Source organism: Brachyhypopomus gauderio, chromosome 13, assembly GCF_052324685.1.
Source record: "Brachyhypopomus gauderio isolate BG-103 chromosome 13, BGAUD_0.2, whole genome shotgun sequence".
NCBI lineage: Eukaryota > Metazoa > Chordata > Actinopteri > Gymnotiformes > Hypopomidae > Brachyhypopomus > Brachyhypopomus gauderio.
In genome coordinates, this window is record NC_135223.1 from 4,005,486 (window position 1) to 4,023,299 (window position 17,814).

The following is a 17,814-nucleotide window of genomic DNA, read 5'->3' on the forward strand; positions in this document are numbered from 1 at the left end:
TTTTTTGTATGCATTCAGAAAACAATGCAAAGTGGTAAAAAAAAAAATTGGTTTGTTTTGGTTTAATCACTTCTGACCTGACGATTGCGTGTTGTCAAATGTGAGCCTGGCCGTGTGTAATGAAAAGCGCCGAGGTTTATCCGAGCCTTTACCTCAAACAGCCACTCGCAGGGCCTGACATATTCAAATCTCTTCAAACATGACAAAAGATTCATGAGGTTTTTTTTTCTTCCCAAACAGGAAGTCACAAAAGGCAGGATGAAGGTTGGAGGAGGAGGAGCCTCAGAAAACACAGGAAGCACATGGTGCTGGTGCTGGCAGCTTTTAAAGACACAGCGCCTTCCATGTGTGATCACAGCAAATAAGGTGTTAAAGGTTAGTGAAAAAGACTCAAGAACCATGTGCACAGACATGCAAATGATCCTAACAGTAAAAACAAAAGCTGTGTAGGCCAGATGAGATATTCACATTGGTTATATATCAGAAATACATTAGGATATTTAGAAAGTTAGAGAGAGGAAGCCGTGGAGAGTTGGGGTAGGAAACACGGTAAGAGTTCATGACTGCGATGCTTGACCACTGCACACAATCACACACAATCACACACAATCACACACATCACAACTTGCACTCACACACAGAACGATGCACAGCGTCACACCTGTTCAAATGTTCTCGATTTCAGATTTTAACAGAATGCTTAATGTTCTCTGCTAGAACATCAAAAAGCTGTTTACTTTTTTACAAGTAAAAAATCCCTGTTTACTTAGAACAAATTCTGAACTTCCTTTTCAAAAAATTGCCAAGATAAGGATTCTCCACTTAGTGTTCATGTCAGGGCCATTATCATAACTTCCATCAGCACAGTGAGGAAAGCTGTTTTTTTTAACTGCTCAGTTACACACACACACACACACACACACACACACACACACACACACACAAACATCCATGTTCCTTTCGGAGTGCTTAGAACTCAGAGTTCTTTTTCTCTACAATACACATGCACACACAGCGACACTGATGAATGCTCAGACTTCCAGAATGCTACATTTCTTCATAGGGATAGTATTTCTGTTGCTAGATGTATTATTAATCTATGGTAAGAAAACCTATGTTCTTTTAATTAGCGCATGGATGTTTTGAAATATTTCTTACCTAAAGAATTGTGTTATTGTTGGCTTTATGGATTACCACATACAGAAGTGAAGACTCTGTATTCTTATTAAATGCAGTAGATAAATTGTCATATTTTCATTAAAGGAGGTACAACCATTGTCTGCTTTTACAGGTCAGACAGTGGAAGCTTCCTTTTTGGAAGGCGAAGGTAAGAAAATGAGTAAAAACCAATCTTGCAGAGCCGTGTACTTACTGTGTCTTTTTTATCTTTGTTTGTGATTCCAGTTAAATGAAACTAATAATTTCATTCCATACTTTTATACCAAAATGTTTTATTTAACTTCAACTGTAAATACTCACTTACAGTTTAGGTCTAAATGGAAGTTCTATTTCTTTTTCAGAATTAATTCCCATAAACAATGACTCTCTAACTTTGACTGGAAATACCACCCCTTACAAAGGTTAATATGAAATCATTTGAATGTGGTAAATAAATAATTTTAATGCTAATTAAAAGCATCAGGGCTGTTTGGTCAATTTCTGACATTTTTTTAATTTATTTTTTACATAGATCTGACTGAGAACAACAAAGCTGAATTCCATACTAATTTATTTTTTAGTCCAGATGAAAAAATATTAGGTAAGCAATTAAAAAAATTCTATTAACATTTCACAAATATTTATTTCTATTTCCCACTGTATTCACTTCAGATTAATGTTCATTCATAGTCAATGTGCTGCAGTAAAGTGGCAAATGAAGAACATCTATGTCTACGCCAGGCAACCGATGTTGCAAATGTCACTTGTATTATTGAGGTGTCCCTTTAGCTTATTATAATGTTTCTTGGGTGCCTGAAGAAAGAGAACTGCTTATGGATGGATGCGGACTCATCTGGGGAACATGGTGGCATGGTGACACTTGTCTATTTGGCCTTATCGAGTCATTAACATTACCTGAAGTACAGCAAAGTGGAGTGAACTACATCACTTCCTTTGGCAGCAGATGGAAAACAGCCGTATTTCTGGTCTGGAGACCATCAGAGACGTTTCTCAATGTGGCATGACATCTATGGATTGCAGATGTTAGACATCCATGAACTGTTAATTGTTCGCAACCATGTACTATAATTTATTATTTTATTTGAGGGTTAGTGTCTTTGGTTTGTCCAGATACTTTATATTCCTCACCAAGGAGGACTATGAGTAAAACACATGTATGTTACTTTTCAAATTCAGGGTGCAATATTGCAGTCATAAATTACAGATATATATATATATATATATATATATATATATATGATATCTACACATATGTACTTGTATTCTTTTATACCTACAGTATAATAACATGCAATTTTATTGTACATCTCATTTTTCAGAGGAGACCTATCAGAATGTGACTTATGAAGATGAAGGTAGGACTGTTTGTAGGGTGTGTGTGTGTATGTGTGTGTGTGTGTGTGTGTATGTGTGTGTGTGTGTGTGTATGTGTGTGTGCGTGTGTGTGTGTGTGTGTGTGCTGGTGTGTGTGTTTGTGTGTGTGTGTGTGGGTGTGTGTGTGTGTGTGTGTGTGTGTAGTCGTATGGATTTCTACTTACTGCTTCCTACTGCTATTTCTTCCTGCTGCTGTGTAGGGCTTAAATTTATCTCCTTCTCTCAGAGACTTTCCAGGATGAAGAGCTACATCTTCACTACAGGAGCTGTGATGGAGTCACACTGGTGAAGTTCTTGAAGGTCTGTTGGAGCGTGTTTAACATGTCCATGGTGAAACTGGGAGAGGACGAGTGGTGTAACTGGAAGGAGGTGCTCAGGTCAGTCAACAGCTCCTCCACCGCTCAACTTACACTCACATTGATTTGTCTCGCACTGATTTGAGGAGATTGTTCATTGTTCAGTTGGTTCGCGTTCAAATTCAGCTTAAATCAGTTTAGCCCACTGTGTAAACTGAAGCGTAAAAACACACTTTGCTCTTAGTGTTTACTGCCTTAATGCTAAAGATCTTAATGCTTAAGATCAGATATCATTGAATAAAAGTAACTAAATAAAAAAGATTAAAAAAAACAACTGGACTTTAAAATTTCAAATTGTTTAAAATGTTTAAAAATGGACTGTGAAAATGAAAGGTAACTGAATGAACAAGTGATATCAACTTGTTGGCAAATCATTATAATAACAATTTGACTATAATTATACCTTAACAACTTTCTATGTGTGGGAGAACATTAATCTTGCTGAAGTGTAAAGTTCACTATAAAGCATTTTAATGTTTCATACACATGCACTGCAGGAGTATCTGCTAACAATAAGTTCTTTATTGCTATATATACACGGGATGGTTACATACAGGCAGGCATTAATGGAAGGACTGAAATGTAAAATGTATTCCTCACAAGTAATTACTCCACTAAGGAACTAGGGGCACTTTAGCATGTTTGGACAGGCCTTTCCGGCTTCCTTTTTATTGATAGGAAATTTGCACTTTGTGTGAGTGTGTGAATGTGTGTGTGTGTGTGTGTTCATTTCCTCTTTCTCCCTCTCTCTTTCAGTCACTATAACATCCTGACAATGTGTATGGAGTATTGCTCTGAGTTGGCACGTTGTTTCTACCCAAACCACATGGTGGAGGAGATGTTTGTGAATGTGCATGAGCAATACTTCAGCTCGTGCGTCCCCACGGAGGAGGAGCTTCTTCGTGAAGCCCCGCCCAGCGTGTTGCTCACACTTACCCTGCTGCCAATGAGCATCATCCCTGTCCTGGTCTACCTGGTCATCTGGAGGAGCAACGTTATGCACTGAGCAACACACAAACACACTTCCCAATTACAGCTTGTACTTATATGTACCTATGTGAAATATGCACAATGTGTACATCGTTTTACACATAAATATCCTCACCAGGATTTTGCTCAGGCTTCCTGGATTGTTAATTCCACTAATTTTACTAATTAGAAAATGTATGAAATGTGAATGTAAAATGTAAAATGTATTCCTCACCAGTAACTACTCCGCTAAGGAACTAGGGGCACTTTAGCATGTTTGGACAAGCTTTTCTGGCTTCCTTTTTATTGATATGAGATATGCACTGTGTGTGTGTGTGTGTGTGTGTATTAGTATGTGGTGTGTATGTGTGGTGTATAAAAAGTTGTTTTATTTTAAGAGACTATCTTGGTTTTATTTTAAGAAATAAAATATTTTTTTGTGTTTTCATTGCAGACACATAGGTGGTATTGTACGAATTTAATTCCGTTCACACAGTGGAAGTCTGTGAAGTCTTGTTCTTTTAGTTGACTGCTACAGTTCTGAGTCAGCTGAATAGAAAAACAAAAAAAATCAGCTAACTTAGCCACATTTCTACCTACATATGTCTTTTTTTTTTTCCAAACTTCAGATATATAAGGCACATCAATGTTTTAAAGGAAAGAGAGGGTCATTTATTTCTGCTCCTATAATCTGTAATTCAAGTTTTCAAAAGTGATTGGCATATTATTGCCACCTGCTGGCTGAAATGCTCACACACACCCACATACACATACACCCACATTTTCTATTCAGATACACATATGTATTTTATATAGTTACTGCAGTGTACTTAAAGATGAAGATGCGGTAGAAGAGGGCTCAAGAAAGAATGCTATTATATTATATATATATATATATATATATGTGTGTGTGTGTGTGTGTGTGTCAGTGAGGGAGTGGTGCACGACACAAAACATTACCATGAAAACAAATATACAGATGACAAGACAAATATCTCAAAAACCTACAACAGAGCGCTTTTGATATAGGCTACAGTAGAGCTTCCCTTTTGAGTCTTGGTCCTCCCAAGGTTTCTTCCTATTCCCCACCATCTAGGGAGTTTTTCCTTGCCACTGTTGCCTCTGGCTTGCTCATTAGGGATTTGGACCCATAGTATTGTTAACCTTGTAAATCCTGTAAAGCTGCTTTGTGACAACATGTGTTGTGAAAAGCGCTATACAATTATATTTGATTTGATTTGATAACAGGGCGCTGCTGTTAGTTCATTGCATTCAAGCTGAGCTGACAAAGCAAATCGCAGTGACTGATGTACATCATGTGCATGCAGCCAGGGCTCAGCAACAGCAGGCTGTGCTAGTTATGGTTTGGCTCCAATGTAACACGTACTAGCTGCAAATTGAGCACCGCTGACCGCAATACAAACGTGACTGAGTTTCATGTCATGTCTGACTCCAGCACGGCTCCGCCTGTCGCCACCCGGGGGAGCACATGTGTCACTTCTCTACAGCAATCAGCGGTTTCAGTTCGTTTATTTGTGTATATTCAGTTACTTCCCTGGCGTCCTTAGTTTGTTTTCCCCTGGTTTTCGCTTCACGTTGATTATTCCGCGTATTTCTGTTCCCGTTTTTCTCCGTGAGTGTCATTATTTTTCTCGTTTGTTGACTCGTGTTGTGCACACATCGGATTAACGATGACTGTCCTATTCCCATATGTGTTGTTACCAGAGACCTTATATATAATGGACGGTACGTCACCGTTGACTCCCATTGTGAATTTTTGAAGCCACCAAGATGGCCGTCATGGACGCTGCGATCTTGGATGCGCTTGCGCAGTAGATGAAAATTGGAGCCAGAGCATGCGCATTAGAACCAGTAGGCAGGACGGTATCTCCGCTCCAGCTCCGATCACATTCGTTAGGATACGCCCACCAGTATAGACGGGGTCGCGCATACGGACTGTGCTTTGCTGAACTTGACTTTCAGCGGAATCTTGCTACGAATTACAAATTGCTCTACAATGGCGCACACACACAGACACACATGTATACACGGCCTATGCTTCAAGTACATTTTGTTCAATTCGCTAAACTACGAACTAGCTAGCACTATTTGCTAACCTGAGAGGATTTAAAGGTAACATCTGGCTAGCTAGTCAAATATCTAACTGAGCTACTTACCAAAAGAACTGCATGGTCTGTTACAACAATTTACTGCAGAACAAGACATTGAGGTGTTGTATAAAGACACTTTTTATGTTTTAAAAAAGAAACAAAGGTAAAAGGTTTTAATACTGCTGTCGAGAGTTTTGCTGTTGACCGCGTTCACTTTTGAGCGTCTGGTATTAGATGTCAATCAATGCAGCTATTAACTGTCAGTCATCTTATCGCCACACCCCTTTAAGTAACACTTAATAACTTCTATAAAATCTGTTTAGTAATCAGTATCATTCGTGATATTATAATATATATCATAATAATATACCACTCCGTAGGATGACTAATGGAACTAGCTATACATTAAATAATAGTTAGTTACCTAGCTAGTGTTACCTGGTGTCACCTTACCCTGGTATGAGTGAATGAATTCTTCTACAAACAATTTGTAACCTCTATTCAACTTGGAACCCTTTGTTGTTGAATGTTCTCCAATGATCCTGGAAACGTCTTCAAAATTCAGTCTCGGCAGCGATGACAGGGATGAAGTAAATACACGCTCCATGCTGAGGTGAATTGACAAGAACTATCTTCTGCGAGTACAGAAACTTCTTTTACATGGCGGTGACGTATTTCCGCTTTGTTGTGAAAAGGGCCTATCACGACTCTCTGGCGTTTGGGGTCACGCTACTATAAAAGTCTCCGCGGTGGAACTACCGAGTCCTACTGCATTACACTTCGACGAGCGATAATGAAGCCAACAAAATAGTTGATAAAAGGGGAAAGATCAATGGTGTCAAACGTATTCACATTCATTACTTGGGTAGAAGTATCGATACTACAGTTTAAAAATACTTCTGTAGAATTTGAAGTATCAACTCAATCTTTTGACTCAAGTAAAAGTGTAAAAGTAATGGTTTCAAAAGAGTATAAAAGTAAGTCATGTAAGGGGTAAAATGCCATTAAGGGTAAAAATGTAGGCCGCATCACAAGGCCTATAGGGCACTACCCCACCATCCCGTCCGTATCCAGTTAATCAGGAATGAGATTGGGTCCGGATAGGACTGCGTTCTGGTCCGCCTGTTGGTGACCTCTGGTCTATGCCATCATCATACTAAACTACTCATATCTGCTGTGTCATTTTTGGAGTGTGACTGGACATGTGCGATGGATCACACACAAAGCAGTAGTGTGTGGGCAGGGCCGGAGTGGACCCCTTTAACAGCACCGGGAGTTTCATGCCCAAATCCGGCCCAAAACTATTTTTCCCTCCCAATCGGCCCAAACTAAAGATTGACGTGAGCCGGCCCATCGGGAATCCTCCCAAATCTCCCGATTAGCCACTCCGGCTCTGGGTGTGGTGTGTGTTTATACTTCTGATCCCACCACAACCAAATTCACTTTATCTGGATTTTTTTTTATAATGACAAGCCAGATTGAGGACAAGCCTAAATGAAATAGGAATAATGAGGCTATTTCTAAACTGTACAGATAATTGCACGAAAATGTTAAGGAGTAGAAATAAAAAAGTCGGATGAAATAATTACTCCAGAAAAGTTTAGATACCCAAAATTTCTACTTAAGTAAGGTAACAAATAATTTGTACGTTGATACTTGAAACCTCTGGGAAAGATTAATTCTGTGGTGTGGAAGTGGTTCAGCTATGGAAGATATTAATATTGACAAAGCCGACGAGTTTGTTTATTTAACAGTGATGTCGTGCTTCATAGGCTATATGAAAGCTGAATACAAATAAAAGGTTGACAATGATTTATTGGTACTATTTTTATTTCTAAAGTAAATATAGTTTCATAGGAAGATATTTCATATACTTGACATTAATTTTTCTGACATTATTTATGTACATACTAATCTATCAAACATGATATAACGTTTGCCCATATTGTCCATCCCTACTTTCAGAACATACTTTCTAAGAAAGTAAATACATATTTCACAATGTCTTTCACATAGGCTTGTGTTGCATATAATAAAGTTGATGTACATAACACAAATTGATGTCTCTTGTATTTAAACAGCTATTTTTTGCAGTATTCACTTCAAACAGTCTTTCATGTAGTTCTCATCATTCCAATTTAGATTTTTGTTTCCTGCATAACCAGAGGCACAGTGAACGGATTATTAATACTACAGCAGCCATTAGTGTTAATATTAGAGCCAAGAGAAAGCCTATGACATCCAGAGAGTGGTAAGAGTACCAGGGCATCTTATAGGACTCTGTGCGCAAGTGAGCAGCCCCTTTATGGCGTATTACAAACTCTATCCAGTAGAGGGCACTGTTGAGAGGATGCATGGGTTTGTCACGGTGCAGTCTAGACAGTCGTTGCATATTGTCTCTGTATGATGGCGTGTGCAGCACATCTTGGAGTGCTTTGAGGAAGTGCTGGCTGTTCAATTTAGGGACGTCAAGAACTACAGCAGCTCCCCGTACCTGAAGACGCAGTAAGTTCTCAAACTGGTCGAACAGTAATGGAAGACCTACCACTGGAACTCCATGATAGATAGACTCATAAACTCCATTAGTCCCACCATGGGAGACAAATACCCGGGTCTTTGGGTGACCCAACAAGTCATTCTGGGGAAGCCATTTAACCAGCAGGGTGTTGTTGCCAAGATTATTGGGTCGCTCACCCAGATGCCTCCAGATCACCCTCTGGGGCAGTTGAGCAAATGCAGCAGCAATCTCGGATGTGATATCTACAGGAAGGCCCTTAATCACTGAACCTAATGACAAGATGATGACCCCGTGCTTCCCGGAACCGTCCACGAACTCCTGCAGCTCTGCTGATAAAGGCTTTGCAGGTTTGCACTGGAACCCCCCAATGTAGATGATGTTTGGCATGGTGGGCCGAGGGAATTCAAAGACAAAGTCCACCCTCATCAGCCAGATGTCCACACCCTGCAGGAGGTGGTAAAAACTGGTATCATGTTCAAAGTAACGTGTCATCAACGCATCATAGTGAGGACTCACAATGAAGCGGTCCACGCACGTGCTCAGAACATAGTGGAACGCGTTCTTCAGTCTTTCGCTAAACGTCATCCGGTCTGAGACGAGACAGCCTGAAGTTGGGACATAGGAAACAGGAGAAGGAGCGACCAGGAAGTGCCCCTCGCTGCTTGTGATCCACCGTACATTGAACACAATTGGTAAACTCAGTCTGTGGGCCACCAGCACCCCCGCAGGAATCCCAGGGTCGATCAGAACCACATCGTAATGTGCAGATTCGATCTGCTCCATCAGGGTCTTGTTTTCAAACATCTCCACCACCAGCTGACTTGCCTGTCGGTGAATTTCTGACAGCGTGGTTAACATCTGCCATAAGAATTCGACGTAGGCCAGAGGCGAGCCTCCTCCTCGTTGAATCTCCAGCATCTTGCTGAGGAAGGAGACATAAAAGTCCTGGTGCTCGATGCTTATGCGCTCAGGAAGGGTCACGGTGATGGATGTGTAGTGCAGTGACTCCTTCTTAATGTACCAGCTGGTGGCGGTTCTCACTACAGTGACCTCATGGCCTCCTGCATGGAGCTCCTCAATCAGGAGGTTCATATTGACCCAATGGCTGCCATCCATAGGGAAGACAAGGATTTTACCTGCCCGAGCAGCAGGAAAACTCGAAGCAAATATGAACACTGAGCTAAGGAAGACGCAGCACACACCTCCGAGGCCAAACATGGTTCCTCTTTATACTAAAAGACAAACGCATGGAAAAAAATAGTGTTGATGAATGTAAAACAATAGACAGAACAGGAATGGACAGTTCTTGTGTAATGCCAGTTCCTATTTATGTATCTAAATTATCATGTTATTTTGTGTATTTAATAATAAAATTAAAGTACAATTTTTCCTTTGTTAAACTTACACACTTACACACTTACACATATTATCTAATCATTTAGGTACATTTGCTAGCAGTTAGTTTACCTCTAAACCTGTAACCTTGGATTAAATTTGTTGGTTATATATACAGTTAAAACTCCTAAGACAGGAGTCAGTAATGTTGTAATGTTGTAAAAGTAATGACTTATGCTGCCTAATGACCTGAACTTTGCCCACAAACTGCATTTTTAACAACAGCTAGCCAGAAAGAGGTTTGTTTGGAGAGGTTTCATGTTTAACCTGTGCTCAGACAACTGACCCTATTCAGCCAACGTGCTCTCTGCCAAGAACACGATTGTTTCTGCAGCCACAAGGCACAACACATCAGCAGCTCTGAGATCAGATCCCTAGTTAAGTACTATGAGATGGTTGAAAATTACACCAACACCCTGAAGTATGAATTTTACACAATAGGCACACATGATAATGTACTGAAGCAGTCTATTGATGTTTACAGGATATGAACACACATTCCTCTTTCGCAATCATATCTATTAGCTGTACTACGTGACTGATACAGAAGCAGATTGTATTGTGGAAAAGTTTCGTTTTTTGCAGAACAAAGGAAGAGAATGTTGTGTCAGCTTACCCTGTCTCAGTCCCGCTGTGTTGCATGCGGGACTCTGGCCCCGCCTCTTTATCTGTTTTCTCTACTGGCAGTTTCTCTCCAGCAGCCAGAACACGACGCTGAAGTTGGTTACTTATTCGCAGCTCCTAATTCGGCGGCTTAAGTTGGTAGATAGATTAAACAAACGAGCATAGGAGGTTATTGTTTCCCATACTGATTTTGTGAATGTAGAAAAAATATTAAAATATAAATGAAAGCATTCCTTTTGTAAAATGGTTTAAGGAAACTATTAAAATGATAGAATTTTGTAGTCTACATAAATGTATTTTTTCAGAGGAATCAGTGCAAACCATTGTGATAAGTTTTTGATAATCATGTGACAGAATTAGGCTGTGATATGCATACAATCATAACTTACTCAAATACACAAAAGATGGCCTAACTGGCAGTCACTGCATAAGATTCTTTGCATAACTGAAGCTGTTGCTTTAACTTCTCCATGGCCTGGTCTACTCAGTTCTTCAACACCATCCTAAAGATATCATTGATTGTCTTCATGAAGTCGATGAAAACAAATGAAATGTACTTTGTTCCTGACGTAGTATGTTATTGCAGCAGGATTTTTGCAGGTCTCTCAATGAAGTTGGGCATCAGTATTAATGTGTATTACAAAAAGAGAAACACTTACATATTGCAAACTGCTGTGTTTGGTGATTGCAGGAGGTTTTGTAGCATTTTGTATTCTCTGTAAATACAGACATTCCTGGTATTGGTCAGGATTATAGTGATTTTGAATTTTTTTCTCACTGCAAATTTTCTGAAGAACAAAAACTGATGAAATATCTGTTATGTAATATCTGTTTCCATGGGATATTCTGTCTTCATCAGCAAGTGCAATTTTCTTTGTGTGCACATGCATTGGTGTACATTCTCCAAGGTTTGATTTTAATAGTTCTCTGACCTGAGTTTTGCAGTGCCGATGATGGGATTTCCCAAGAGAATGGTGAATATTTCCTATCACCATAACCCTTATGGCAATTTTGCTTTGGTTCTTTGGAGGCCTTTTTTTAAGCTCAAGTTTGTAAGAAGTGCAGTTTTGGAATTTACACAGAGCTCTTCCTTGCCAATATGGGCAGTTTTTTATTCCATGAAAGGGATTTTCGAACTCTATTGTACTTAAAGGTCAAAACACAAAATTTATTCACCTTTGAAATTTTATTTGCTATGATGTCTGTTAATGCACCCTTCAGAGCATCATACTGATTGTCTGCTTCTCCCATTCTGTTTGAGACAAGGCAATCCTAAAGTGTGACCAACAGGTTGGTGTGACACTTGACGTCTCATTTATACTTTCTTCGTCACCATCATTTTCATCACCAGCTTCACGGACATCACTGTTGTCATCATCACTATCATCGTTATCATCGTTCTCATCACCATCATCGTCATCATTGACATCACCATAATTTTCAGCAAGTTTTCTGAAATAATCGCTTCCGTTTCTTGTATGTGGAGTTTGGTTTTTCTTCTTTTCTTTCCCTGAGCATTTTGGACAATGCCATGGGGGAAATCACACTGATGTCCTCTATGCTTTTATAGCCTACACATATTGGGTGAAACCAATCTTTGCAAACATCACTCTGAGCATATGGTTCATTAGGGTCATTTACCTTTTTACAGACACAGAAAACTGGCTCTGAGTTATTAGAAGAAATAGCTTGTTCCGCGTCATTGAGAGAACTTTCCACATGATCATCTTTTGTCATCTGAACAGACTGCTCTGGATTTTGACTTGACACCTGTCCTCGTGTCATATTTGATAAAGCCATTTTCTGACTTGCAACCTGTTGTTTAAAATTTTAGCTGCTATTGTGGGAGCGACCTGTTCCTTATGATACATTTGTTATTGCTCTGGCCGACCATCAAGGCCTTCAATAAGCCTCTGAAACTGGCCCTTTAACCACCATCCTGCAGAGGATCCAACGCATCTGGCTTTAATATTCAGATGCTGGATTAACTGTGATAGATTGGGTTTCAATTCAACAAGATCAGCAGTATGTCACCGAGACTGCTTTTGAGAACCCCAATACAGATTTAAAGACGCGAACATCTGTAGAAGGGCAAATATTTTATGTTTTTTTCTGGTCAAATGTGCCTCCATAATTCAGTTGGTGGGGAAGAACGAGAGGAAGTGCCAGTTTTCTGTGTCATATATGCATCCAGTTTAAAAAGTCCATGCTCGGTCGCTCCCTCCCAAGTAAAATGGTAATTGTGGGATTTGGAGTCTGTTCTGGCTACGGCGCTGAAGTTGGTTACCGCCTCAGATCTGCTTATTTTAAACTTCAAAATGCTCAGTAAGCACCCACGATGTTACGCTAAAAGCTGTGGCGTAATTACCCGTCGGGTTTCCCGTCGAGAGAAATCACGAGACAAGATTTGCTTACCCAGTTCGGAAACGGAAAACGAAAACGGGTCGAAAGCTGCGCTACATAAAGAGTCCGGACCGTTCGGCCGCAGTTCTGCGGAGATCTGCCCCGTTGTCCTCGCGGTCTAAAAATGCGCCATTTTACGCTCGTTTTCTCGCTCCTAATCAAACTATTACATCTTTGTGGCGGTGATGTTAGCGACTTCTCGCCGTGTTTAAACTACTTCTACCGGGCCTGGCCACCTGCAGGCATCTCGGGAACTGCCATCTGTCAGCGCTACGAGAACCGGTACCACTTCGCCACTCTGTACAGCCGGGAGCGCCGGTCCCCGTGGTTATCAGCCTATATCTACTCTCCTCCACACGGGAAGAGACCCAAGAGCGTCTGGAAATACGAACCACAGGTGAGCGCAATCGCCAACTGGTCAGCCGCTTCTTTGCGCAATAACCAATTAATAAATTAACTAGTAAATGGTTTAACGTGTTGGTAAAAGTGGACCGCGTGAAACTGCTTTATAGTCCACAAGTGCCTTTTCCTCCTCAATAATAGTAGTCTTTACTATTTTTTTTCTCAACAATAGTAGTCTTTACTATTTTTTTTCTTTACTACTTAATTCGAAAAAATAATAATACTAAAACTCTGAAAACATCTGTTTTGAGCCATGTGAATTTAAAAGACCTCAAACCGATGTGATGAGCAGGACAGTATGATGGCTTCCGTATTAGAGCCAAAATGTGAGTGACCTGTCACGAAATGTCATGAATGTTTCACTATTGTTGTATAGTTAAACTGCTTCATTAGCGAAGCACAGCAGTTTAACTTCATGTTCATGTACATTTAATTAGGTCACTAAACTAACTGCGCAATGTTAAGCTTGTAATGAACTTATTTTGACAGTTACGTTTTCTCTTGGTTGTTGCGTTTACGTTCTCTCCAACTGTCATAAAACTGTTATTTCCGGGACACTTTTTCTCCTACTAAATGTGTCGTCAGAGATGGGACGTCTATATTAAATCAGTCGTGCAGCTCTTTGGTAAGAAGTAAAGGAGCTGAGAGTCGTTTTCATCGAGCTTTATCTTTAGTTTCCTCAAAGTCGTAACGAGTAGACTCTCTCCCTGCTGTAAACATACCATTCGAAGTGTGCTTTCATCTTGCACTTATCCTTTCATGACTGTATGGTGCTAGCGATTATTTCACAGATAGACCCAAACCCGCTCCCTGTAAAACAAAAGAACGACGAGCTATTGGTTATTTCCATCACCAGCACCATGTTGCGAATCTTTTCATATATAGAACTGATGATTGTAAGTGATAGTGATATTAACTGACATTGTTATGGGTTATCTTTGACTGGACAAACGACCTAACCGCGTTCATTCACTGTGTTCCTACAGTTCGGCGAATGTTTTTTGAAGATCCTGCTTTGGGTTTGGTTCCTTTGGGCACAAGTATAATTGTGATTAGGCCTAATTCTGTGAATGCCAAGAGACACAAAAGCACAACGATCACTCGTCCAGAATGCTCATCATCTTCACAGCAGACATAACTGTGATGGCAGCAGTTCTGTGGTGACTATTTACCAGCAGAATGTTTTTGTAGCTCTTTGGCGTGTTCTGGTGTTACTGCAGGACATCCTTGTTTAGGAGGTGCAGGCAGGTCACTACCGTATGACACAAGTTCTCACACAGCTGCGTCCCGACACAGATTGCGTGATGGTCACGGGTTTCGATGAGCTTGAACTTGCTTGAACAAATAACAAAACTGAGAATAAGCAGATCTGAAACAGAGAAGTGGAAACTTGCTGTGGTTTGCCACAGAGATAAATGATGCTACATGTTGATCTGAATGGTTCCCATCAGTCTGATGTAACAGACTTTATTGAAGTGACTTATGACTCTACAAGAACTTGCAAACCAGAGACCACTGGGCGTGTGTCTCTCTCTCTCTCGCTCTCTCTCGTTTACTTCTTCATAAGATTACAAGCTCATGTAAAGATTGCATGCAATAATCTCTTGAATAATCCTGAAAGGTAATCCTCACCTCTTTCACCCATCCAGTTGGCCAATTCTCATTCGGACGGCAACATGGTCCCGTTCCCACCGCCGGAGAAAGTGGACCAGAATGTGGTGGAGAGCCAAGCGGTCGAGCTGGACTACATTAACTCCAGCTACACGCGCGGGCACCTGAGCCCGAGCCTGCACCACGCCGACATATTGGACCGGAATGCGACCTTCACCCTCACCAACATCGTTCCACAGCGGGCCAGATCCAACAGTGGCCCCTGGGCCGGGCTGGAGGCCAGCGTCAGCAAGAGCCTGGCGGCGTACTGCCTGGGCGAGGCCCACGTGGTGACGGGCGTGATCCCGTACGAGAGCGAGCGGTGGCTGAAAGGCGAGAACAGGGTAGCCATCCCAGAGTACCTGTGGTCGGCGTACTGCTGCAGGAACCACACACAGAACCTCCCCAAGATCTTGGCTGACCGGTACCCCACGTTCGCCGCCATCGGGAGGAACGACCCAGAAAGCTCGGAGGAGATCGTGCCGGTGGACCGGCAGAAGAAGAAGGCGGAGCTTGGCTACGACGTGCGCACCATGGCCCTGCCCACCCTGGAAATGTATCTGACTCAGAGGTACGGAGGGCCGGTCAGTGTCTTCCACAAACAGTGCGCTGGGACGTGATACAAACATGGTGCAACTTTACCGAAAATGAGCAATAATGATTAAAGCAGCTCTATGTTCAAAGTTCAACCTGAAATCATTTGGACTTTTAGAAAATTAGCCACATTTTTTCCTCCAGCATGGGAATTTCATTATCGAGAATGAATCAGTCACTTGATTTTGACTTAAATGGAAATCAAGACAGGGGGCTAAATGTCGATATTGGTGAAATATCGCCAATATCTTAGATATCGCAAAATATCTTAACCCTAAACCCTGATCTGTCACCATATAACACCACAGTTTCATTACAAATCCCATCAGATGTTGGTAGACTGTTAGGATGGTAGATAGAAGGATTTTGAGCGTTGAATTAACTGGTGAATGCAAAATTACGTGTGTCTGAGGGCCAGTCCAAAGCCTTCTCAAAATATTAACGTTAGCAATTCACTTGTCAGGGACGTGTAGTTTTAGAAATGTTTTAGCGAAATAATGGTAGTTCAGTGGCATCAACAGTAGGTGGCAGCATTGCTAAGATAATTAAGTCCATGCTGGCAGTATCGCCAGTGTGTTTGGAAATATAGCAGGTAAAAGAGCTGGGAAAACCGTTATATTTTTAAGCAGAAACAGTAGCACTCTTTGCAGAGTAATACGTTTACATATTTTCGTTCAGGATGAGTGTTTTCGTTTTCAATTGTGCAATATCCTCAAACTATATTATGAACATTCCTATACCTCATAAGTTTGATTCTCTCCGTTTTGTTTATGGTGTTGCTTACCTGACTTATGACGTATATTTTAATAAATTACTATATTTCACTTCAATCTGTGAATTAATTCATTATCCTTCTTTGGGAATATTTGTTTGTTTGTTTGGCCATGAGTAACAGCACCTTAATGAGAGTCTGCAACCCAGAAGGAGCTTCCTCTAAATGCCATCACAATAAAAAGCACTTTTATTTTGAAGTACGTTCAAAATGAAATGTGACATGGTTTGATGTGTATTTTGCATGTAGCAATCATAGCAGAGAGCACCTACTCCAAATACATGACCCAAGATCAAGTCTACTGACCACACGGGTACGTTTCTCTCTTGGCATGAACATTGTTTGGATCTTCAGGCGTTTCCTGAGGTTGCTGATCTACTCGACAGGTGGGAGAGCGGAGTTTGTTTTGGTTACAACTACACACTTGGCTTCGTATTTTGAAGCCTGTTATCTTTGGTAAAAGCAACGTAGGTCTGTTTCTTTTTCCCAATGGCAGTAATATTGTAATTTGTTGCAAGGACCCCGTCTACACAGGCCGAATGTGTCTATTATGCACTAGTGCTTAGGCCTTCATTCTGAGTTCTGAGTCTGCAATTAATGTATGTGATTAGTGTTGCAATAAATTACGTGTTAATGAGGTTTTCATTGTTTTCTCACTGCTGTCACACACAATTCAAGATATCAGCTAATTATCAATGAAATCAATTAGCAATGACATTTCATATGAAAACAGATTTTGTACACTGCAGGAAGACCCAGAAGTTGGAGAGGTTGTCAACATCTGAGTTCAGATTCCAAATCATTGTTGTTTTTTAATATTAGTGAATTTTGTGAAAAATAAACAGACCCACAATAATATGGCACTGTTTGCTCAAATGACCTCAGGCCACTATTGGTCACTATTGCTAAATTTCCTTTGGGATCAATAAAGTATATACCTACCTATAGAATAAATCTTTCTATCATCGTGTCTTAAAATACCAAGCTAACCTCAGCAGGGCTGGACTCAATGACTTGACCCTTAGTATGTAGTATTTACTTAAGCTTCATTTCACACACACACACACACACACACACACACACACACACACACACACATGTGATCACCAGGGAGGTGTGGTATACACACACTAGTGATTGCCAGGGAGTTGTGGTACACACACATACACACAGTAGTGATTGCCAGGGAGCTGTGGTACACACACACACATACACACACACTTTGCCCCATCTCAATCTCCTCATTATTAGTTAATTCCCAGCACCTGTCACCATCTTCTTCTCCTTTGTTTCTTTGCTCTGTTTAAGCCCACAGGTCAAAGCCCTCAGTGCGGCGCCTCGGCTTGTGTCTTTCAACCCGGAGACTTTGTCTTTTCCCACACGTGTCTGTATCGTGCCGTCTCTGCTCCCACACGTGTCTGTACTGCGCCGTCTCTGCTCCCACATGCGTCTGTACTGCGCCGTCTC

General features: G+C 40.9%; 2 protein-coding genes and 1 pseudogene across 8 annotated transcripts; 2 read left to right on the forward strand and 1 right to left on the reverse strand.

The window, feature by feature from the left end:
• The first annotated feature begins 950 nt into the window (after positions 1-950).
• Positions 951-4,333, forward strand: LOC143473857 (uncharacterized). The gene is made up of 7 exons (XM_076971032.1): positions 951-1,102; positions 1,292-1,327; positions 1,521-1,580; positions 1,691-1,759; positions 2,499-2,534; positions 2,780-2,930; positions 3,666-4,333. Exons 1-7 carry the CDS (start codon positions 952-954, stop codon positions 3,913-3,915), a joined length of 753 nt encoding a protein of 250 aa, XP_076827147.1. The 5' UTR covers position 951; the 3' UTR covers positions 3,916-4,333.
• Positions 4,334-7,819: 3,486 nt separating this feature from the next.
• On the reverse strand, positions 7,820-13,079 carry LOC143473378 (UDP-glucuronosyltransferase 1-2 pseudogene; annotated as a pseudogene). 5 transcript variants are annotated; one of them, XR_013120513.1, is made up of 5 exons: positions 12,942-13,079; positions 11,186-11,242; positions 10,916-11,029; positions 10,519-10,655; positions 7,820-9,739 (listed from the first exon to the last, which is right to left on the reverse strand). The product of XR_013120513.1 is annotated as a UDP-glucuronosyltransferase 1-2 pseudogene, transcript variant X1 (transcript). The 5 variants fall into 5 exon arrangements; XR_013120514.1 differs by lacking the exon at positions 12,942-13,079 and adding an exon at positions 11,459-12,566; XR_013120517.1 differs by lacking the exon at positions 10,916-11,029.
• LOC143473379 (endonuclease domain-containing 1 protein-like) lies at positions 13,054-17,142 on the forward strand. 2 transcript variants are annotated; one of them, XM_076970350.1, is made up of 3 exons: positions 13,054-13,326; positions 14,981-15,552; positions 16,597-17,142. In XM_076970350.1, the coding sequence occupies exons 1-3, from the start codon at positions 13,054-13,056 to the stop codon at positions 16,805-16,807; spliced, it is 1,056 nt and encodes a 351-aa protein (XP_076826465.1). In that variant the 3' UTR covers positions 16,808-17,142. The 2 variants fall into 2 exon arrangements, with proteins under 2 accessions (XP_076826465.1, XP_076826466.1); XM_076970351.1 differs by lacking the exon at positions 16,597-17,142 and having other exon boundaries at positions 14,981-16,405.
• Positions 17,143-17,814: the final 672 nt, after the last annotated feature.

Coding starts and splice junctions, on each gene's coding strand:
- LOC143473379 (XM_076970350.1), top strand. CDS start 13,054: ATGCGCCATTTTACGCTCGTTTTCTCGCTCCTAATCAAACTATTACAT. Junction 13,327..14,980: donor TCTGGAAATACGAACCACAG/GTGAGCGCAATC, acceptor TCACCCATCCAG/TTGGCCAATTCTCATTCGGA. Junction 15,553..16,596: donor GAAATGTATCTGACTCAGAG/GTACGGAGGGCC, acceptor TTTTGCATGTAG/CAATCATAGCAGAGAGCACC.
- LOC143473857 (XM_076971032.1), top strand. CDS start 952: ATGTTCCTTTCGGAGTGCTTAGAACTCAGAGTTCTTTTTCTCTACAAT. Junction 1,103..1,291: donor AGATGTATTATTAATCTATG/GTAAGAAAACCT, acceptor CTGCTTTTACAG/GTCAGACAGTGGAAGCTTCC. Junction 1,760..2,498: donor TCCAGATGAAAAAATATTAG/GTAAGCAATTAA, acceptor CTCATTTTTCAG/AGGAGACCTATCAGAATGTG.